The 24671-nt window shown below is 37.6% G+C and overlaps 1 protein-coding gene across 1 annotated transcript in view; it reads left to right on the top strand.

Annotated features, from left to right (window-relative positions):
* SEMA3A (semaphorin 3A) overlaps nucleotides 1-24671 on the top strand; it is a 388300-nt gene that overhangs the window by 314042 nt on the left and 49587 nt on the right. Inside the window, exons 12-15 of the mRNA XM_073619547.1 lie at nucleotides 7930-8021; nucleotides 10949-10990; nucleotides 15348-15505; nucleotides 20769-20836. Of these exons, the coding sequence (XP_073475648.1) occupies nucleotides 7930-8021; nucleotides 10949-10990; nucleotides 15348-15505; nucleotides 20769-20836 (360 nt within the window). The remainder of the gene's footprint in view (nucleotides 1-7929; nucleotides 8022-10948; nucleotides 10991-15347; nucleotides 15506-20768; nucleotides 20837-24671) is intronic.

Consider the following 24671-nt stretch of genomic DNA (forward strand, 5'->3'; position numbering starts at 1 on the left):
CCTCCTGGCCTGGGAGACTACGATTCCTTAAAGTTCTGCCTTGAGGTTGGCAGACCTAAGGCCTAGCTACTAAAGGAAGGATCAGAGTTTTGGTGGCCTATGGGTCGGCATGATGGTCTCTTTGCTGTCAGGCCTGCGTGAAGAAGCAAGTAATTGCAGTGACCAGGGGAGGACTCTTCGGGAGAGGACCGAGCATAAGGCTGGTATCTTGAGAAGAGCCTGGGAACTCAGTCTAAGATCTTGGATTAGGTACCACAGTCAGTTTCTTCAAGACTGTACGGTCTGTGGCAGAGACCATTTAGATCACCACAAATTGTTCACCCAGGATCGTACGGTCTGTGGCAGAGACCGTGTTCGAGCATTGCATTGGCTGCTCGGTCAGTGAGAGAGGCCTATCCAGTGGTTGCTGAATCCAGCTGTGGAAGTGTTATTCGCTGGATATAGAAATTATCTCTAACCGCAACATCCAAGGTACCTGAATCCCTTTTCACCCTCTACCTTTCTATTCTGTATGTTGTTACTAAATAAAACTTGGGAAGAAGAAAAGGACTAAGTGTTGGAGCCAGTGTTTCAATTGAACGAGTGATAAGTACCCCTAGGATGGACACTGGGAAGATGGTAACGGTAAGCCCGAAAGAAAATAATTAGCAGTTGCTTTGGGGTGAAGAGATTAAAGGAATAATTGGATATCTTGGCAACGCTACATACACTAGCAGTAGAAACACCCTTACTACGGTATATATGATGTATGGCTCCTTCCAAATGAACAAAATGTCTGACATGCAAATCCAAATAGCCAAAATTTGGTGTGAACCTGTGTTGAACCTAAGCTCATCTCCAAGCACCACCTTATTATTATTCTAGTATATAAAGATTTCAGTTATGATGTGGTTGTAATCCATAAGGTGATGTAACAAAGTGGCCATATGTAAAGTGCAATACCCCATAATTCTCACTTCAATCATTGTTTTACTTCAGCCCTAAGCCCCTCACACAAAGCTTCTCTACAGTAAACGCAAGTGCTAGTTTGCATACACACATCTATTGCATAGGGATGTCCTTCACCTAAGATCCTCTACTTTGAAATATACTAGCCCTGGCAGCCTGGTGGTAGAATCTGACAAAAAAAATTGAAGTTTGTATTATGAAACAGTTCATATTGTTATTCAAAACAATAGTGTAGATTCCATGGATTGGAAACTTCTGTGATGTGCATCCAGTGTGAGTGAACATGACAAATCTGTAAATCGGCCACCCAGGTTCGCCTCCACCAAAAAATATAGATATATCTAGATAAATTGCCTCCTTACCAGAAAAATTGAACTCTAAGTTATTAGAATTCTCCCCTCTTATGATAAGGAGGGTAGTGTAATGGCTAGTAGTAAGGATTCCTCCATCATGATGAACATGGGGGATACATGGAAAACACCCACATAGTGTAAAACTGTACACACATTTATTGAGATAAAATAGTGCTAGTAACTCAAAATGTAGCAGATAAATACCAGAATATGAACAAAGATAGTTGTTCCCATGAACCAATCCAAATTCGTTGTGATTTTGGTTTGCGTAGTAATGTCACAGACATAGACTTCACCCTAAGCGTTTCGTCTTATAATTCTCTTATAATTTAGAGTCCAATGTTTCTGGTAAGGAGGCAATTTATCTATTGTTTGGTGGAGGCGCACCTGGGTGATCAATTTACAGATTTGTTACAATCACTCAATCTGGATGCACACCACAGAATTTTTTTTTTTCTATTTGCTATTCACAATTCATCCTATTTTGTTGTTGCCAAGAGCTTATGTGTTTCTACCTGTGCAGTAATTTTGTTTATTATATTCTGGTGACAGAATCTACTGCATAAAACATTATTTTAGACTGAGCATATAATTATAAAATCTATAAACAAAAATCTTGAGATATGTAGATAGCTAAATTCAGGGCTTGTGCACACTGGATGCTTTTCAACTGCTCCTAGGGGTGTCTGCCATTTTTACTTGCCTCTGAACACCCCTGCATGTTAACCTAGGTGTCCATGCATACAAAAGTGTTTAGAGGAGTTTAGAGGCAGGGGTGTTTAGAAGCAGAAAAAAAACACACCCAGTGCATCCAGGAGCAGAAGCGTTTGGCAGAAAAAATGCTTGACACATGTAAACGCATGTAATAAATTATTATTCTGGCCAATTAAATGAATTGCCTCCCAAATGCTTGATGCAGGTAAACACACCTAAACTTGTTAAACACATGTACAAGTGTCAAGTGTTTTTCTGCCAAAAATCCACTGCCAGGAGGAAAGGAATCTAGGGGGGGATAGAGAAATTTCCAGTGTACATGAGGCCTAAAACTCACATTCACTCTTGTTCTATGGAGTCTCCTGAAAATCTCTAATGGCCCTTTAGTCACATGTAAGGCTTCCTAACCAGTAGGGAATTTGACACAGGACCAAGGTAGATTTTTTTCAGGACAAGTCAAATTTTTGCAAATAACTTCAGCTGGCTATGTTTGGATGTGATGACTGTTTTGACATGCCTTTTTAAATTATTTTATTTATGGGAAAAAATATCACAAGATCAAAGTACAACATGGAGCCAAAAACCAAAGGTGCACATGGGCTCACAGGCCTGCCTTATGGTTTATATTTCAGAACAATGTATCAAATCCATAAATTAGTCAACAATATACTTACAAGAGTGTAGACAAATGACAGTTAAAATACAGATACATAGTGAAATGTTTCATGTGTGGTCCAGGATTTTTTGTTTTCATGGGTAGAGCAAATGACAAATAGAGAGAGGAAATGAGGATGTTGTGTACTGGGAGGAAAAGAACCTCTTATGATGGGAGGGCTAGATAGGCTAATGCATCTGGGTTTCCAATTGCTAACTATTTAAACAGAGGTTCAATTTTGCAAGGTGGATATGGAAGCAGGTAGGTGAGTCCATAATCCAAGGTAAGTTTTGACTTCAATCCAGGAGAACCAAATCTTTCTGAAGTGTTTGCTCCAATCCCTCAGTGAGGATGTAAGGTCCTCCACAGCCATGACTTTAATTAATTTTCATGAACCATTGTACAACTGTTTGGGGGCATGGAGCATTTCCACATGCATGTTTTCACAGCATTGAGCAAGTGAATGAGTAAAGAGCAATTGTAAGCTTTTCTTGAAAGAGGTGTCAGATAAAAGAGTAATCCCAGGACCTCATCCTGGATTGAAAGTCCAGTAAATTTGTGAATAATCGGGGTAACTTTGGACTAGAAGTTTGTGACATGACCAAAAAATATGGAGCAGTGTTCCCTCATCTTCTCAACATCTCCAACAAACACTGGAAACCATAGGGAAGATTTTATGCAAGGCCACAAGTGTTTGATACCATTGTGTTAAAAAGTTCTAGGTGGTCTCTTAGTATTTTTTGGCTATGCTTTATAAGAGAGGTTAATGGCTCAACCCACTTGTACTGTAGTATAAGAGATGGTTAACACTTGTTCCCATTTTTAAATATAGGGCTTGGACAGATTTGATTCTTTATCAAGAATAGTTGCATAAGGATGTAATGTACCTCTGAACATAGCAGTGTCTTCACATAAAATTTCAAATCTTGTTAACTGGCACAGAAATAAGGAAAGGGGAGTGAAAATGAGGATAAAATATGTGAAAGTTGCAATTTCGGCCAGAACCACAATTTTGTGTAGGTGGTGTCTATCTGTCAGAGTAAATTAGGTGGATAGCCCTAAACTTGTGCTCTGTCACCCACTGGTGGAAATTAAAGTCAGTTAGGTGTGTGTTGAATGCAGGGATTCCGCTGATAGGAATGAGGAGTGAAGGAGATAGGGCAAGTTCAGGAAAGCAGTTAGTTATTTGCTAGGTTAGGACCAATAGTTGGATGTTTGGCTTGAGTGGGGTGGTAATTTAATGGGGAGCAGGGTAATCCCTGGAGGGTAAAGATAGAAAATGTTTTAAAGAGGTCCACTGTTTGTGGTAAGGTGGGCTGCCTGGTGATACAGAAAAGGGACGGGCATGCCTATGCCATCTTTAGGTTTCATAAGAGTTATCTTCATATGAGCTGGTAAGTGGGATCACTCTATGAATTAGGCATTGGGTTAGGCTATAGTCATGGTTTGGAGTTATTTCAAATCCATTACAGTCATCTTGAGAACACTGCATCTACCAAACCAGGTGATATTGTCTTGTGACCACTTCAGGATATCTGATTTGGTATGGTGCATGAATGGGAAAAAGATCATGGATTTGGTAATAGTGGCTGGAAGTTGGATCCTGGGGTATTAAATCAATTATGTAGCTCAGCAAAAGGGAAGAGATTGTTGAAGAAAGGTGGCTTGAAAAATAGGAGGGTTAGGTTGAGAGCTACTGATATATTAAAATTAATTTTTCAATTGGAAAGAACTCCATGTGTTTTTCATTCATGTATGAGGTTGGGGAGGGAGGTAGAAAGTTGAGATATGAAGAAGAACAGCATAAGTTGCGACTCTTTGGTGTCTGTTGCTAAAGGAAATGCCATAATTGTACAATTTATTTCAGACTTTTTTCAAAACAGGTCATGGGAGGGATAATGAGCAGGGCCCTCTGATTCCTCCTGTATTGGTTGTATTGTAACTGTACTGTGTGCCCTCATGTTGTAAACCCTGCATTATAATAATAATAATAATAATAATAATGGACAACCTTGTCTGGAATCGTTATATATGTCAAAGGGGTCCGACAAGACATCATTAAAGTGATTGTAAAGTCAATTTTTTTGGTTAAAAATAATAAACATGTTATACTTACCTACACTGTGCAGTGGATTTGCACATAGTAGCCTTGAATCCTCCTCTTCTCGTGTCCCTTTTTGGCTCTCCTGACCCCTCCCTCCTGACTAGTGCCCCCCACAGCAAGCAGCTTGCTATGGGGCACCCGAGCCGAGCTGCAGCTTCGTGTATCTATTCAGACAAGGAGCTGCAACCCAGCCCTGCCCCATTTCTCTCCTCATTGGCTGACTGACTTTGATTGACAGCAGCGGGATCCAGTTGCGCTGCACTGCTGTTTCAGCTAATGAGGAGGGGAGTCCTGGGTAGCCGAGACAATCCTACAACATAGTTGGATAGAGAGTGTGCTCAGGTAAGCTTTAGGGGGACTGAGGCACACAGAAGGCTTGTTATCTTAATGCAAAGAATGCATTAAGATAAATAAAAAACTTCTGACTTTACAACCACTTTAACTTTAATGGAAGCTGAGGGGTTATTGTATAGGGCTCCATTCCATCCCAGCATCTTCGACTGGCCTACGTGTTCCACTGTTGGGGAAATGAAATCCAAGCTCTCCTGAGTGAAGGCCTTCTCAGAATCTGGAAAAGGAGGAGTGCTGGAATGGCTCTCAGTTGGGCCACATGGATGAGATTAATGATTCTTATTGTGTTGTCTTGAGTATCAGAAGAAGGCATTAAGCCTAGACATTCAGCTAAATAAACTGTTCTTTATTCATTTTTAATCATATACTCATCTTAAATTACATAAGCTTGTAACAGATTTTTAACTGAAACAACCCTACTGGTGTAAGGAAAAGATAACATACATAAAAAAGCCAAAAAACTGTAAACTGACAAATTTACCATCTGATAAAGAAAGGTTACTATATGAATTGGTATAAATTTAGTAGTTTCTATTATTTACAAAGTGACACTTGTTTGCAGAAAGCTCTAGGCTAAAAATTGATATGAGAAAAAACATCTCCTTGTCAAGCTGATGTTACTAAAATTTAAAAAAACAAAATAAAATAAAATTAAAAAAAATAAATGTGTTGTTTTGATAGTACTTTTATCTTTTTTAAAAGGTCAGCTGGTAGGCCAGCCTGTACATCTGTTTGTTTGTCCTTGCCTACATTTTTAGCATTAAATTTTATATTCAGAGGTGCATAAAGTAAGACAACAAAATTTTACAGGGCTTTAAAACAATGAAATGTGGATGTGTCAGATTATTGCTAAGTGCCGTACTTTGGACCGGAATGTAGCACAGTAAGGTTAATGAACTGCCTCCAGCATGCAGCTGCATAGGTTGTGAAGAGTAAATTTAGCCATACTCCAGCTTGACAAGTGCCCTCAAAGTTCAACAAAGATGTTATCTGGACGTTTGTACATGTGACACTTTCTGTTCTCCTTAAAGGAACTATAAAACGCACACAACTTACATCAAAGTAAAAGTTATTAATTTCCTACTTTTACATTTCAGAAGTTTGCTGTACACATGATGCTGGACAATTTAAAAGAACCAGCAAAAATGTTTTGTTTTTTTGTAGATAATGTGAAGTTTTTAATGCAAGTCTTACTTTTTAAAAATGTCTTGAGGCACTGGAAAATATCCATCTAACTTTTGGGGAATATTCACCTCTTCCTCTAATATGTTTGTCAAAAAAAGGTCTTAATAAAGCTTTATTGAAAAAAATAGCATTTAATTTTTCAGTAATTTAATATAGATAGGCCAGTGAAAGATTGAATTGTCTATTTCTGTATTTGCTCTTATCTTGCCTTAAAGGCCAATTCTAGGAACAGTCATAACTGTGCTGTGTTTTTTCTAACTGGCACAACAGAGCAAGGGGGAGGAGGTACAACGCTGGACCTAATGATTAATTCCAAATGATGCAATGAGTAAAAAAATATTTGTATTACTAGTAAGACATTCAAAGTGTTCTTCATCATAGATTTCCACTAATTATAATATATACTATTATTTCACAGGACTGCTTGTATGTTAAAGATAATCTGTACTCCCTTTTACTATGTCTCCTACTTGCAGAATTCCTGCATATATCTACAGTTATGTCATAAAATCCCCTGAAACATTTGGTGCTCTATTGCACATTTAAAACTTACAATTAAGAACAGGTATACTTTTTTCCAGCGGAGTAACAAAAGAGGACATGTATATTTTGTTTCAGTAGAGTAGCAAAAACAAAACTGCCACAAAGCATAAAACTATGAATTTCCTCTTGTTGCATCAATGGGCAATTGTCACTGTCTCATCTATACAATAGAGGCTTTTGTGTTAACCATTTTTTGTAATGGTAAAACATTTGAATATATAGTAGTTATTATTGACACAATGCTAAACATTTTTGAAGGAAAATATGTGCATTTATTATTTTGTAGTGGGCCCTGCAGAGCATTGCATCCACAATCAGTAGATTGCAGGTGCAATGTCAGTCTACTACAGAAATGTCCTCCAGCTTTGTGCTGGACTGTATGGGCTTTCAGTTACAATAACAGTCTATTGAGTACTACAAGCCATCTGCCATGTTAACAGGTGGGACTTGTAATATCTTCATTTACAGATTGAAAATGAATGATGCAACTGTGTGGCAGATGAATGATGCAGCTCTGTGGGCAGAGCCCGCACAGCTGTACCAATTTGGAAATGTGACAGGGGTGTGGGGAGAAGAACCCCCTACCCGCTGTCACAAGGGGCAGATTCGGGGGTTAGTGAGGCAGGAGCTGGAACAGGTTACATGTTACACCCTAAATATGGGTGTAAAATGTTCCGAAACGTGAATCTATCCTATAATAGATATTATTTATTTGCAAGTAGTGGGTTTTTATACAAACAAGCATAGATTCTCTTTTAATGTCATTGATGCTATGTTCCTTGCTAATAATGAAACAGAAACCATGGTGTTGTACTTTTACATGCAATGTTAATAACTGGTTTCTGACTTTGGTCTTTCCTACTGTATATTTTTTAGGTCTGAAACCTTCCAATGCAAATAGAAAAATAAAGTAACATTTGTTTTTATTCCAGTGTCCTAATAACAGCTCACAGGGACCATCCTTTTAAATATAAGCTTGCTGAATCACACACATTATTTGTATGACTTGCACCTATGATAACATGATGAGAAACTGTACAGTAATACTTTGGTCTTCTTTATTCTTCCTTCTACAGATATGGGAACCGTTCTAAAGGTAGTTTCTGTTCCCAAGGAAACTTGGCATGACTTGGAAGAAGTCCTTTTGGAAGAAATGACTGTGTTCAGAGTGAGTACAATCAATGTTTTCTAGTGAAAATAATACTCCCAATGAGCATATAAAATCTGAAGCTGTGCTTCTGTGCTCCAATCTGAGCAAAAAAAATTGCAAAAAAAATGGCAAAATAAATACAGTAACATAACTGGTTTCACCCAGGATGGAGTTGCATGTTTCTGGCCAATCACATCTCTTGGAGAACCTTTCTTACACAAAAATGCTTACTTTTAGTGCTAGAGATAAGTGTATCAACCTTTAGCTCAGATTACATAGTCAAGGCCGAATGTGATCCTAAATATACATAGATGTCATTTTGTTACATACAGGCTTTTGGGGTAATACTCCACAATACACATATGGTGCACTGAAATGCAAACTACCCGCAAGATGCATTGGGTTGCTCTTCAAAACAAATAGCGGTGCAGTCCATTTCATGCATTAACATGCACTGCAGTAATGTGCAGTGAATTGGATTCACAGGTCTGAAACCAACCTTACACATTTTGACCCATTCCTTTTTTGTCTGTTCTGATTTTGCTTGAGAAAAGATTTTTGCACTGTGTTTAGACAGTACATTTAAATTTCACCCAGTGATAATGATAAGGCTGTAAAAGGTTTTCAGCTTTTCTTACCAGACCAATTGTATCTTTGCTGTCTGTACCTATAATTGACTTAGTCTTAAATATAAAAATGTTTATAGTCATAATCAGTTTAAAATATTACATAATATGGTTCTTCAATACAGTAACACCAAAGATTTCTAATTGTGTTGTCATGTATTTAACATATATCTTAAAACAATTGAATAGATTTGTATTTTGTTTTAAATACAAGGTGCTTAAAAGAATGTGCTGGTCTTGTTATGCATTGTGTTAAATAGTTGTCATAGTAACAAACCTACATGCATATACAGTTTCTAAACTTTATAATAATTATCATTTATTTTTAGTGGAAATAATTGGCTAGCTGCAAGGTGCACCAATCGCAGCGCAAACTGTTTTGTGCCTTAGGGCTCGTAGAATATTAGCAATGTATTAGTACAACTTTCAGTACTTTTATTAAGTCTGACTTATAGTGTATTGCCTCCTTACCTGTTAAATGTATCATTAAGTAAATGTTACTTGCAAATGACTTATTGCAGCAATTTGCACATAGCATTGATAATAATTTATGCAGTCATGTATTATTATAAATAAATATAGTTATGTAATGTATTTGTATATACATTGCACTTTGAGCCAATCACACTCTGCTGCAATGAATGTATGGCAATGCTGACCTTGTTTTCAGATTATAAACCACCAGAATGCTATTGCTGCTCCTTCATTGTGCAGTAGTCAGGCAATCATTTCCTTCCACCACTAGATCTTCTTATGCCGCGTACACACGAGCGGACTTTACGGCAGACTTTGCCCGGCGGACTTTTCGACGGACTTTACGACTGACTTTCTGAATGAACGGACTTGCCTACACACAATCAACCAAAGTCCGACGAATTTGTACGTGATGACGTACGACCGGACTTAAATAAGGAAGTTCATAGCCAGTAGCCAATAGCTGCCCTAGCGTGGCTTTTTGTCTGTCGAACTAGCATACAGACGAGCGGACTTTTCGACCGGACTCGAGTCCGTCGGATAGATTTGAAACATGTTTCAAATCTAAGTCCGTCCAACTTTTGAGAAAACAAAGTCCGCTGGAGCCCACACACGATCGAATTGTCTGACGAAATCCGGTACGCCGGACCAAGTCTGCCGTAAAATCCACTCGTGTGTACGCGGCATAAGTCTTTAAAGTGATTCTAAAGGCAGAAGTTTTTTTTGTTTACCTTAATACATTCTATGTATTAAGGTAAAAAACCTTCTGCATGCAGCTCCCCCCAGCCCCCCCTAAATACTTACCTGAGCCCAATCTCAATCCACTGATGTGCATGAGAGCAGCAGATCTCTCTGCTATCTCTCTCCTCATTGAACAGAGAGGCACCAGCATTAGTCATTGGCTTCTGCTGCTGTCAATCACAGCCAATGAGGAAGGTAGCAAGAGGCAATGGAAACACTGAGCCTACTCAGGTGCCAGTTTGCACGAGTGCCCCCATAGCAAGTAGCTTGCTATGGGGCAGTCAGCAGGTGGGAGGGGCCAGGAGCACCTGCGGGGGACCAAAGAAGAGGAGGATTGGGTCTGCTCTGTGCAAAAGCATTACACAGAGCAGCTAATTATGACATGTTTGTTTTAAAAAAATAAATAAAAAAAATTGTGCTTTTAGAATTGCTTTACTGCCCAACTTCAGGAATAAGGAAAATACCCTTGCAGTGGGCCCACCACCCACATGTACTGCTAGGGCTTAATGCTCATTAACTCAAGGAATGAGGAATAAGGTGTATGACTTATCTTACCCCTAGCTCTGACTTGTGGGCATTTCTTTGCTACCCTCGCAAACAATGCAGAGTCATTGTGTGACCATGCCCCAGAGCACCTTACAAAAGCAAACATATGGGGTTGTTCGCACAGATGAAGAGAGCCTGCTGGAGTGAGTAATAAGGGAAACATTATATTTTATTCCTCATCCCCTAATGATCAGGAAAATGTAACTCTTGCTGTGTAGCAGAATAGCATTGCAAAGATAGTTTAGTTGTAATTTTCAGAGTTAGGCTTTAGTCATTTAAACATCTCCACCGTTGGAAAAAAAGTTTTTTCTTATGACAGTTGTTTTATAAAGTTATCAAGACAAATTGGAGTCTGATATATTGAAAATGGAATAAAATGTGAATTGTTCTTCACAACATCCAGTTAAGCTACAGCTGTGTTTTTCTAGTAGAGTTTAGAATGTCTAAAGTTTGTCTGGTTGGAATTGGGATCAACTTCCTAGTTTTTATATATAAGCTCCATTGTGCCTTCTGGTTAAAAGTTATTTATGCTAACGTGGGTTTTTCTTCTCACTACAGGAGCCTACTGCTATTACAGCCATGGAGATTTCCACAAAGCAAGTATGCAGTGGCTTTTACATTACCTACTATGTTTATGTTGTTCTACAGCATAGCTACTAGACAAAACCTAAGCAAAAATGTTTGTTGTATTATTAAATTGGCCTTTAGCGTTGTTCCAGTATATAGCAAAACGTTTAAAAATGCAATTTGTTTTTTATTATTTAACTGCATACATAATAATGCAGTACATTATTTTACCATACTGTTTACAGCATTTTACTTTTCCAGTAAAAATATATTATGTCCTTTTTAAGCTCAGAACAAATCAAAATTATACAGCAATCACCTTGATATATGATAATATATGTGAATGTATATATTGTAACAGGTTTCATAACAATGGGTCCCATAGCAGTTATTATAATCTAGCAGTCAATTTCAAGCATGGTTTACAAACTGGAAGTAATCATCATACATGCCTACTTAAAGCAATGCTTTAAATTTGCCAGCATGCTGAATCAATTCTCTGCAGTGAAAATCAGGACAGTCTGTATATGTAACTAGCTTCTATTGTCACCAGCTCTACGCTGGCTTTTGTGCTTCAGTATTTTTTTAGTGAGCACACCTATCAGAGTTGTTGGTCAATAATAAAGTGCAGGAGGAGATAGGCAGGGCTAGAGACCAGAAGAGTTGGTTGCTATACTGTATGTAAGTGAAACCTCCCCAGTACTGCATACAAATACTAAGATGCTATTCAGAGTTTTAGACAAGCTATGTAAGTGTTTGAATTACAATATAAGTTACATAGTTACATAGTTATATAGTAGGTGAGGTTGAAAAAAGCAAAAAGTCCATCAAGTCCAACCCATATGTGTGATTACATGTCAGTATTACATTGTATATCCCTGTATGTTGCGGTCGTTTAGGTGCTTATCTAATAGTTCCTTGAAACTATTGATGTTCCCCGCTGAGACCACCGCTTGTGGAAGGGAATTCCACATCCTTGCCGCTCTTACAGTAAAAAACCCTCTCCGTAGTTTAAGGTTAAACCTCATTTCTTCTATTTTTAATGAGTGGCCATGAGTCTTGTTAAACTCCCTTCTGTGAAAAAGTTTTATCCCTATTGTGGGGTCACCAGTATGGTATTTGTATATTGAAATCATATTTCCTTTCAAGCGTCTCTTCTCCAGAGAGAATAAGTTCAGTGCTCGCAACCTTTCCTCAGACTAATATCCTCTAGACCCTTTATTAGCTTTGTTCCCCTTCTTGTACTCGCTCCATTTCCAGTATATCCTTCCTGAGGACTGGTGCCCAGAACTGGCCAGCATACTCTAGGTGCGGCTGGACCAGAGTCTTGTAGAGCGGGAGAATTATCGTTTTATCACTGGAGTTGATCCCCTTTTTAATGCATGCCAATATTCTGTTTGCTTTATTAGCAGCAGCTTGGCATTGCATGCCATTACTGAGCCTATCATCTACTAGGACCCCAGGTCCGTTTTCATCCTTGATTCCTCCAGAGGTTCTCCCCCCAGTGTATAGATTGCATTCATATTTTTGTCACCTAAATGCATTATTTTACATTTTTCTACATTGAACCTCATTTGCCATGTAGTTGCCCACCCCATTAATTTGTTCAGATCTTTTTGCAAGGTTTCCACATCCTGCGGATAAGTTATTGCCCTGCTTAGCTTAGTATCATCCGCAAATACAGAGTTTGAACTGTTTATCCCATTGGAGTTGGAGTTTCACAGGTTTAGTATTGCCACTAGTGCATTTTGAGTGAATCTGGAACACATAATAGGAGTTTGGTATATCAGACTTGAATTATTCAGATACTATTTTGATTTTGAAATCTACAGCAGATTCATTAACAGGAATTTTGACTGCTTTTGTTAAAATCTTTGACTCTCTCTCTTGCATAGCTGCCTAGAGCTGTGAGCTTTGGTCCTGCTATTCATGGGCCACTGCTTCTCCATTATCCAAGGTTCTTATTTTGTGACCAATTTTTTTTAATTATTCAGGTAGCAGTAGGGATGTGCAATGGAATGTAACTTACAGCAACAAGGAATTTTGGGATGCTGTAGTCAGATATGATAGATGCATTCCAATGCATGGCTATGGATTACTGCACTGTACACAGTATTATTTGTTTCAGAAATATTTTAGCACATGTTTATAATGAAATAGATTTGAAATAAGACTGTTTACATTGGATTACAGAATAACATGACTCAGCAAGCATTTTGAATCAAAGTTAAGAACATAACCTAGATTTGTATTGGGTGAAATGCACTTTCACTTTTTAAGTTAGTTCTTTTAAATCATTAACTGTCAATGCAGACTATTTAGCTATGTATTTTTAAACTTGGAAAGCAAAACTTGAAGTTAGACATTAAATGTTCTGCCATCCCTTGATAGTTTCTTTTCACGCTCAAATGCAGTTTTCTTAAATTGCAGATGAGGTTATGCATAATACATAGCCAAAACAATGTAGCAAAGAATTTATTTTAAATGAAGATAACAGTGAATATGTGATATCGTTTTTATGCTGTTGCACAATACAAATGATCACATATTAGGCCTTGATCAGAAATATTTTTATGTCATACAATTCTAGCTGAATATTTGGGATTGTGCACATTGTTATGGAAGCATATTACAGACATTTAAACAAATGCTACAGCACAGTTTGGAAACAGCTTGTGCAAAGCATATGGGCTCTTTTTTCTGTCTGTTTGAGTTAATTGTGTTTGGCAAAGAAACATGTTTTATTTGAGATGAGGGAAGGATCTGTTGTGCTGGCAGTAGTACAGTTAAATGAATCAAAATCTATACACTTTGCATAACCCCGGAAACACTAAAGAAAATCTACAGGCCTGCTGATTTTCTGCCTTTAAAAAGTTCTAGATTCATTGCAAGGTGAAAACAAACTGCTTCTCACATGTTTTTGAAAAAAATTGTATATCATACTTTCCAGACGCTGGCTTCAGCTGCTGAATACAATTTCAATTTTTTTATTTTAAAGCATGTTTAATAAAACTATCATAATTACATTATCGTTCTTAGAACATCAATCAAAATGGCTATAGTGAAAATTATTTTATTACATTCCATAAAGGGACACCTGCATTAAAAACGGCTTTTGCTCAGTTTTTTTTTATTTCTCTTTTCCCACTAATGTGATGTGGATGATTCATTTTGGGGCTAGTATATTTAAATGTGTGATCCTATGCCTGCATCCTAAAGGATCCTGAAGCAGCTGATTTAAGTATGCACCCAAGCGGATAGGTTCCCTTGAGGGCAGGTTAGGAAGAGGGTAAGTATGAAGAGAGACCATTGCCGCGTACAGACGATCGGACATTCCGAAAACAAATGTTCGATTTGAGCTTGTTGTTGCAAAATCCGACCTCTATGCTCCATCGGACATTTGCTGTCGGAATTTCTGACAACAAATTTTGAGAGCCGGTTCTCAAATTTTCCGACAACAAAACTTGTTGTCGGAAATTCCGAGCGTGTGTACACAATTTCGATGCACACAAATTCCACGCATGCTCCGAATCAAGCAGAAGAGCCGCACTGGCTATTGAACTATTGTTATACGTCACCGCGTTCTTGATATTCAGAATTTCTGACAACATTTGTGTTACCGTGTGTATGCAAGACAAGTTTGAGAAACATCCATCAGAACAAAATTCCACTGTTTTGTTGTCGGAATGTCCGATCGTCTGTAGGCGGCATTAGTCCTTATTCACTTGGGCTTTAGCTTGTATAGGAACAATGTGTACAGCAAGCTCCTACAAGGCATTTTCAGAGCTTTCTGCAAGCTTTGGTAAAGCCTTTAAAGTACCATACAGCTCCAATTTGGAAACTCAAACACAGATTTTATTGGTGCTGACTGTCACAGGAAATAAAGAGTTTTTAAAGCTGCTTGGATGTTTACTAAAAGCTTTGCAAAAGCTTGTTGAAAGCTTGTCAAAAGTTTTGCAAATGTTTGCTGTACACACTGCTCTTATACAAGCCGAAGGCTATATGAACAAGGCCTTTAGGGTAGGCCATTGCTGTCTGTGCTGGGAGCTTAGTGTTCAAAACAGCCCCAATGTCCTGGTGCCAAAAGTCTGAAGCTTTCTGGATCAATAAAAGTGTGAATCCTCTTAAGGAGATTTACAGTTTTGCAGAAGAAAATAAACATATTTAAAATGTTTCCATCAGTAATATTGAAAGCTGAAAATTGCTTCCTTTGAGTGTTAAAATAAAATGAAAATTATTGCAAGAATTCTATTTTCCAATTTTTAACGCTTTTAGGGTTACATTATATTTTATTCAAAATCTTCAGTAACATTTTACTGGACCAATACATAAATTCCATGTAAGCATGCAGTTTACTTAACCAACTTTTTTTTCAATGTCCACTTTACAGCAGCAACTGTACATTGGCTCCCCTGTTGGAGTTTCCCAGCTCCCTTTACACCGCTGTGATGTTTATGGAAAAGCATGTGCTGAATGTTGTCTTGCCAGGGACCCCTATTGTGCCTGGGATGGTTCTTCATGCTCCCGCTACTTTCCAACTGCTAAAAGGTGATAACCTTTAAGACATACTGCTTATTGTATTAGCCTTTTGGGTATTATGTTGTGTGCCTCTTTTACATTCTTCTGACATGTCATAATCTCCATAACATATGGCGCTGTGGTGGTAAGAGAAAAAGCAAAGGAAGGCAGATGGTATGTATTAAGTTTTATTTTGTAGCCTCTGATTATATGCCTTGAATATGCACATGTCCTTTTGCCCTGAAATTGCCTTTATTTTTTTAAGACTGCAGTAGCTGTAGTATTAGGATAATATTCATAATAACCTAGAGGTTAGCAAATTGATCTAACAGATAAGAGATATGGGTTCTACCTGGATTACCAACAAGAAGATAAGCAAGCAGAGTTTTATAATTGAAATAAAATAACAAAATAACATTTTATGTGTAAGGTTTAAACTGGATCTCCCCACTTTATATATGTTTTTACTGCATAGAAATAAGTGGTGACTGAAAATGTAGGTTGTCATTGCTGACCTTGCCTTTAGGAAATACTAGGGGCATGGCTGTCATGCTAATCTAATGACGTCAACATTTATAAGTATTGGATTGTTTTTTTGTTTTTTACTGAGCAGAGTTTTTGATCTGAATACTGTGCAAGAGCCATGTTGCTTGACAGCTGAAGTCTGGACAGCTTCTGCCACACTGCAAAGTTCTGCGTCTCACGTGTACTGCTGAATAAGAGGAGGTTGGCATAGGGCTGCAGCACTATGTAATAATACAAATATAACATAGTCCAGTACTTTAATTTTCAATAAACCTGATTTTATTAGACCAAAAAAAAATGTACAATTGGGCACATCCTGCACACACCATCAATAAATAAATATTATTTTTTACATGAGAAAACATACTAAAAAAAATTATGCCCCTTAATCCTGAGCATTAGAGTGATATAGGATAAATCCTGATTTTCTGATCTTCTTTACTAATCTCTAAATTATTTTTGGCTAATGTCATCATCATCATCAACATGATACACTAAAAGTATTTATTGTGGAGGAAGAGTGTAGAACTTAATAAAGACATTAATACATAATTAAATTACCTCTATTATTTGTGACAAATATATGCAAGTCTCCTCTCTTTCATTAATTTCAAAGAGCTCCAACAACAGTTGAGAGGATACAAAGTTACCACTTGACTACTTGAACATGCTTTGTGGCTCAAATTTCATAATCTCATCTGTTGACTTCACACAAGTTTCCACACTTGACATTTGTTTGATATCTTCGTTAGTGCTATAAATACAGTAGGTCTATAGATTTTCCCAGCCCTATTCTTTGAATAAATAAACTCAAAATTATTTTGAAAAAAGCCTCCTGTGTCCAGTTGTTTATTTTAAAATAGAAATGTCAAATAGCCGTAGTCAGCTGTGGATTTTTTAATAGAACAAATGAATGCACTGCTTATGAAAATCAGATTTGTAAGGAGCTCTTGTATTTAAATGTTATTGCTTTCTATTGAAAATGTCCTTGAACAAATTGAATCACCTCTATGCAATTTTGCAATCTGCTCTTAGCCTGCACAGAGTAGACTGTAAGTAATCTATTCAATAAACATCCTTCCAAGACATAGAAGACACCCTGCACTTCCCTTTCAGCCTTTGTATGAAATGACTTTGATCCCCAGCAGAAAATAACTGATTATCCCTCTATAACAGCTGACATGACTGATGCAACCAAGTGTCTCTACACCAAGAATACTTGACTTTTGTATACAGGAAGCTGAGTGAGATGATTAGAAGCGGATTTACAGCTCTGTTCGGAGACTAATCCCCTTTGCTGTGTCCTGACTTTGCAATTCCTCTAGCAGTTTTCTACAATGACATTTTACTATTTAGACCAAGCTTTGTGTGCTCAGCTTTTATTTGTGAATGAAGTCAGTCTTGGTAGTGTATAGTGAAAGATAGTGAAATAAATTTAAAAAAGGATATATTCTTATATAAAAACAACAATTATAGATTTTGTTTTGCAACCTTTTTAAGAATTATAATGGTTTTTATTATGAACATCATATATGCAATATAATCCTTCTTGAAATATGCAGGTGTTGAATCAATGATATGCATTGATTGAGATGGTGTTCAGATATGATACACTATTCTTAAATAACATATTTACATTTGGTGGTCAGGGTAACATAGGACTAATCTTGCAGCTTTAGCAAATGGATGGTTAAATCATTGATTGCTGTACCTTCCAAAGGTTCTAGCAGCTGAATTTTGTAGACTAGGTTGGATCTTGTATGAAGCCAGGATTGTCTTGTTCTTGCTGCTTTCTCCTGTTAGTAAAGATAAACTTCAGGCAAGCAGTTAAATGCACAGATGACATGCATACAATATAAGAGAGCTATTTTACCTGACAAGTATTTGTATTTTCGTCAATCTGATCTGGAAACTTGCACAGCTCTGAGGCTGGATTTCTCTGCTGCAATTACAAAACACTTAAGCCCCATACACACTGGCAGAATGTCAGTAGACATTTGAAAGTTCAAAAAAAATGGCTGACATTCTGCCCGTGTATACAGTATGTCAGTCTGTCCACCTGTTTGGCTGGCTTCTGTTGGACGTGCATGCTGTAAAACCATCAGCCGACCAACTCTCTATCAACACTCTCAGCCAATGGAAGAGAGCGCTGATCATAGTGTTCTGGTGGTGGGGCCGTCCCTCTATCAGAACACAATAGCTCAGAGGGGGAGATCACTGGACTAACCTCACATGGTTAGTACAGTGTCTCCGACCATAAACTGTTAGTGTGTACCCGGCATTACCGCTGTTCTTTATGTCTTGTTCCTCTCCCATCCTGTGACAAAATGGTGTAAATAGTAGAAGCAAACTGATCAGTTCAAATTTCTATCATTTTAATCTCTTCTCCTATAAGAATTTTCCTTGTTTGCACATAACCACTGCAGCACAACTGACTTGATCTTCCTCTCCCAGTCTGAGCTCTGCTGTGAGGGGACTGCAAGAGGCTGATGGCAGTTCAATTTCAGCCACTTGCACTACTTGTATTTAAAAATACATGTATTGCTGTATAATGGATACAGAACTATATTAATGTGTATCTTTTTATATCTGCCTGGAGTTCAGCCTTAAATACATGGAGGATCCAGTGACAAGACTGAGAAACCTTTATAGTAGATTGAAGGTTAGTGAAGCTGGGAACCAAGTGCAGTGATCTTGCCATTTAGGTCCCAGAAAGATATGCAAAGTTGGTGGATGATTTAGCCCATCAACAGAAACACAAAATGAAAGTAAGATTTATATACTAAAAACTAGTCACACTTTCTCCCTTTATATCACACTTCGTATTGTTTTGGAGCTCTTTATAGTTCCTATCAATAAAACCTTAGCTTATTGTTTCTGTTTGTCTTGGGTTTTACTTGGATGATTTTACAATTATTTTTTATCTTTCTTATTTCAAGTACTATTTTGTTGCTGAGTTTGCTATCATTTGTATTTTTGTACATGGCTTTGACTGCCCAAAAAACATTTTGGCAAAAACAGAGAGCTATATTGTATGCATATAACCATATTTATGTTTGATATTTCACAAGTGCCAAATGTGCTAGAAAGTATTTAGCTAAGCTCTTCTTTTGCTGTATTCTGCTTTTCTGATTGCAATCAACTGTTGTATAAGTATTAGGAAACACAGTTTAAAGTAAAACTTCTTAGAGTCTTGTATTCTTTAAAAAGATAATGAGGCCACTTTAAATTCTGCGGAACTGCTGGAAAAGGCAAAATACCTTTCTGACAATGCTTCTGTGTCTTATCGAACAAAGCGTCAGCAGTCACAGCTTGAGATGTAACTTAAATCAATATTTCCAATTGGCATAGAAGGAGCTGCGTACACTTTCCCAATAAACGTATTCTGAACAGAATCTATCGATCCTTGTGCAACATGTTATTAGATGTGTAAAGGACTTGATAAAAACTATTACATGACAATGGATGACAAAGACCACTTGTCTAGATCTGCTATATCAAATGTGTAACTGCTTGAACGCACTCTGTGAGTTGCATGCATTTCTGAAAGAACATTCCCTTTGAGAGAGTCTGCAATTATGACTTGAAACACACTCATTTGACCAAAAAATACATTTTGTATTTAACTTGCACTTATAAAAATGAAAGAAAATAATTATTTGAGAAGTAAATTGATAAGATAGGCAGTGTATGCCCATAGTTTGCAGCAGAAAACATCAAGCAAAGTGATTTATTGTATGAGTCATCTATAGCTATCTAATAACTTACTTTCTGCAAAAATTGTTGAACAGTCGTTGTCTCTTTTCTATTCAATGAAATGCTTTCCATTAGTAATACATGACATAAATTGACTAATTTTGGCTAGTGGCGACTGTATTGGGGAGTGGTAATGAGCAGAGGAATTTATCAACTTTTTGCGGCATTAGATCTAAAATGGTTCTAAATTGTTGCTATTAATGAAGTAATTGCCTTCTCAATTGGTCAAAACAGAATTATACTAGTATAGTGCACCTATTTAAAAATCACCTGTAGCTGAAAAAAATGTGTTACCTATTTGTAGACAAGTGAGAAATCTCAACAAAACAGAGATCTGTGGATTTCTCTCACCCCGTTGAATTTTTAATTTATATCATATAATAAAGAGTTAAGCATAGGTGTAAAACCACATCTTAAAACAGTAGGAAGGAGGCCATAAATGAACTGGAACAGACCCAAAACATATATCGGTTGATCTCACCTCTGTAGAACCAAAAAAGCTAGCAGGTGACCCAGCCCGAGTAGCTAAATTATGCCTTTTGGGCAAAATGACCATTTAGAGCTGTTATAAGCAAAGCAGGAGGTGCAGGCTTCTTAGCTTAGCTGCAGTAGCTCTGTATCTGTTTTCTGGCAGCTTTTGCGGAAAGTTTCAAAGATCACCTTAAAGTGCATCTTTAGATATAAAACTGTGACTATAACGCATAGTATTTCTTTAAACTGTCCATTCTCTAATGAACATTTGCACCGTATTAGTTAGTTCTAGTCTAGGATTGCTGGAATATGTGTTTGCTCAAAAACAGAATGAATCCGTTCTTTATCCTAATAACAACCTCTTTATTGTAGCACTTCTAAGACTGATTAGGAAGGTGTGGGATAGGAGTTAACAAATTCTAATTAATCATTGAATGATATAAAGTCTATGTCTGCAACGTGCTAGACCAAAACCTGTCCAACTGAATTTTTCTCCATTCTTTAAACAAAACATTGAATATATATTGTTCTCAAACCTTAGGCGTACAAGACGGCAAGATATCAGAAATGGTGACCCACTAACACACTGTTCAGATCTACAACACCATGGTAAGTTGAGAACATATTTTGTTGTGAAAATTTGGAAAATCTGAACATAGTGTTGAAGAAGTAGATGTAAGCCTGGTATGACCTTTGTTTTTTATCTGTAGGTTTTGTGTTTCCTAAGCCCAACTAGGTCTGTTTTGAATTATTTATTACAGTTTAAAAACTAAGATTTTCAAGCAAACCTGTACTGACTTTCAGGATTTTAAAGCACCATCTTTCTTGTCTTTATAGGGATCATTGAGCATGTATTGTATTTCCAACCAACAATGTGCCTGTATAGATCTAGTAGAGTTTAAACATTGCTGCCATATTTTCTGCAAGTGTTTTGAGTCCTTGCAAATGAATGAAGGACAGAGTGGCCCATGTAATATATATCATGGGCAGACTTTTTATCATGAGTCATTGCATAGAAATTGCACACTATTCTTTATTTGTGATGTAGACTTCCTGTTATGATGACAATCTTAATATTATCTTTGCAACATTTGATCAGTTGCTGTATTGTTTTATTCACTGTGAAAGCTGTTATAGGCCACTTTAAGAGATTTTTTTGTAATGCCCTTTTATTGGGTACATTATGACTTTCCTTTGGAATCACAAATGAGGGCTTATTATGGGTCCTTCAGTGTGATTAGCATTTTATTGTCTTTTGTAAGGAGAGCAACATATGTGTTTTATTATGGTATATAAAAGAATAGAGTTATTGCATTATTGCATTCATAAATTCTCAAAAAAATTCTTGGCTATAGCTTTTCTGGGAAAAAAACCCAAAGGCAAACTTTTCATGGAATTAGAATTTGGAACATTTTGAAAAAAAAAATCACCTGTACAATGTACTACATTTCTATTCACTATATAACTATATATATATATATATATATATATATATATATATATATATATTTTTTTTTTTTTTTTTTTGTTATTTGAAATGTTTGAATTAATCCACTGAGCTTTAAGCTTTAGGTCAAATCACCAAGACGAATTCGCTAGCATTTAATGCCCCCATCCGGATGCTAACCAACATCAAGATCTTCCACAGTGGCCTTAGCAGGTTATGAGAGAATTGGGGGCAGAGACATTAACTTACCTGCTCCCTCATTGGAGCAGGCATTTGCTATGCCTTTTCCATGAAAACTGGCAATGAAGTTTAGTAGAAACCTTTCCCATCCACCACAGTGCTGAAAAGGAAATAATGGAAAAATAAAGCACACATTCATTTAACATAGCTTTAGTAGAGATATAGGCCAACTACTTTTTTTGATAAAAACATATGTCAAATGGCTGCTTACATGAGTTGGTGCCTATGTCTGGCACTGAGGATAACAGCATGAGTCACCAGCCAGATAGATAGTGCAGCCATTCAGCTTCTGCTTGTTTCCACCGCAAGAAGTGGCCGGAAATGGCATGACCGTGATGCACCTACGTTTCGTCTTACAACGTCATCAGGAAGCTAAACAAGCGGAAGCTGAACGGCTGCACCATCTATCTGCCTGGTGACTCATACTGTTATCCTCAGTGCCAGGCAAAGGCACCAACTCATGTAAGCAGTCATTGGGCATATGTTTTTACTCCTTTTTTAATAAACGGTGTTATACTATGGTCACTTTTTTTCCGTTTTCTAATGGACTATGGCGGTGGAAAAAGAACAAGGTTTCCAGCCACATCCCTATTGATACATTAGCAGGATCATTGACCCACAAAAACAGCTTAAACTGACCTTCTTGTTAGTTAAAGAGGTCATGGTGGTCTGGTGAGTAGGAATTTCCCTCATATCCACCGGGTGATTTACATGAAGTTTTGCAACTGGTGATGGTGTAAAGATTAAAGTTGCATCACAACAGATATATGGACTTTGTTTTGATGGAATAATTTGAATCACTGTTAACCTATTTGCTCAACACTAGGAAGCACCTGTTATGTTTAATTTATTAACTATTTAGCACTATGCACTTTAATTTCTTGATGCACTAAGATTGACACTATTGTATTCAAAGCGCCCCCTATTATTATACACCCCAACTGGTATGGACTTGGAATCTGGGGAACAGTGAAAGAGAAGTGGAAGGAATGTATTGTAGTGATGAGTAAAGTGTGTGACCCACAAAAGATATTCCAACGTCCATAGTAAGGGTTGGCAAAAATGAGATTGTATATATATCAGTTAATACTATACAGCAGGATAAGCATGGAATATATAATAATGATAAAAAAATGTATACATATGAACCAATCTGGCTCAATGCTGTAATGGACTGGGAAACTCGGGGACTGAAAAAAGTATGTCATAATCTAAATAAATGAATCCTATAGGTAAAATTGATAATGTAACAGAATGTGTAACAAGCCATACCGGAAGAATGTGCTGGAATGTGGCAGCAAACTACGTACATTTTACTATCTGTAGGCAATGCTTTAAAAGCTTTTACAGATTATCACTTTAGATTTACACAGGAGGTGTTAGAATTACTGCCCATGATCTGACATTGAGTGATACCTCACATGTGTGGGATGATCGCTGTTTGCGTGCATGCGGGACCCACACATGCCTTTCTGCGCAAGCACGGGGGACGGGGGCACGTTACATTTTTTACAATTATTTATGATTTTTTTTTCATTTTTGCACTGTCGGATTGAATGCTTTTCATTTTTACAGATGGCACTGTTTACATCCAGGTAACCCGGAAGTGATGTGATAGCTTCGGGGTTATTATATCATAGAGTCCAACAAAGTTGATCCAGTCTTTGTTGGACTCTATGGTCAATCAGGACTAGGGATAGGCCGAACACCCCCTGTTCGGTTCGCATCCAGAACATGCGAACAGGCAAAAAATTTGTTCTAACACGCAAACACCGTTAAAGTCTATGGGACACGAACATTAAAAATCAAAAGTGCTCATTTTAAAGGTTAATATGCAAGTTATTGTCATAAAAAGTGTTTGGGGACCTGGGTCCTGCCTCTGGGGACATGTATCAATGCAAAAAAAAGTTTTAAAAACGGACATTTTTTCGGGAGCAGTGATTTTAATAATGCTGAAAGTGAAACAATAAAAATGAAATATTGCTTTAAATTTCATACCTGGGGGGTGTCTATAGTATGCCTGTAAAGTAGCGCATGTCGTGTTTATAACAGTCCAAGAGCAAAATGACATTTCTAAAGAAAAAAAAGTAATTTAAAAGTTCTAGCGCTAGTGCCGGCTATTAATGAAATGTCAGTCCCGACAATACACATAAAAGTCATTGAAAGTCATTGAAAAATGAAAAAAAAAATGTGTGGGGGTCCACCAAAATTCCAATACCAGGCCCTTCAGGTCTGGTATGGATATTAAGGGGAACTCCACGCCAATCTTAAAAAAAAAAATGGCGTGGGGTTCCCCCCAAAAATCCATACCAAGGGTCTGGTATGGATTTTAAGGGGAACTCCGTGCCGAAATTAAAAAAAAATGGCGTGGGATTCCCCCAAAAATCCACACCATACCCTTATCAGAGCACGCAACCTGGCAGGCTGCAGAAAAAGAGGGGGGGACGAGAGAGCATCCCCCTCTTGAACCGTACCAGGCCACATGCCATCAACATGGGGAGGATGTCCCCATGTTGATGGGGACAAGGGCCTCACAGTGGTGCAGTGGGTAGCACTCTCGCCTAGCAGTAAGAAGCGTCGCTGGTTCGAATCCCAACCACGACACTACCTGCCTGGAGTTTGCATGTTCTCCCTGTGTCTGCGTGGGTTTCCTCCGGGTACTCCGGTTTCCTCCCACACTCCAAAGACATGCTGGTAGGTTAATTGGATCCTGTCTAAATTGGCCCTAGTATAGGTATGAATGTGAGTTAGGGACCT

The sequence above is a fragment of the Aquarana catesbeiana genome, linkage group LG03 (assembly GCF_042186555.1).
Source record: "Aquarana catesbeiana isolate 2022-GZ linkage group LG03, ASM4218655v1, whole genome shotgun sequence".
Classification (NCBI taxonomy): Eukaryota; Metazoa; Chordata; class Amphibia; order Anura; family Ranidae; genus Aquarana; species Aquarana catesbeiana.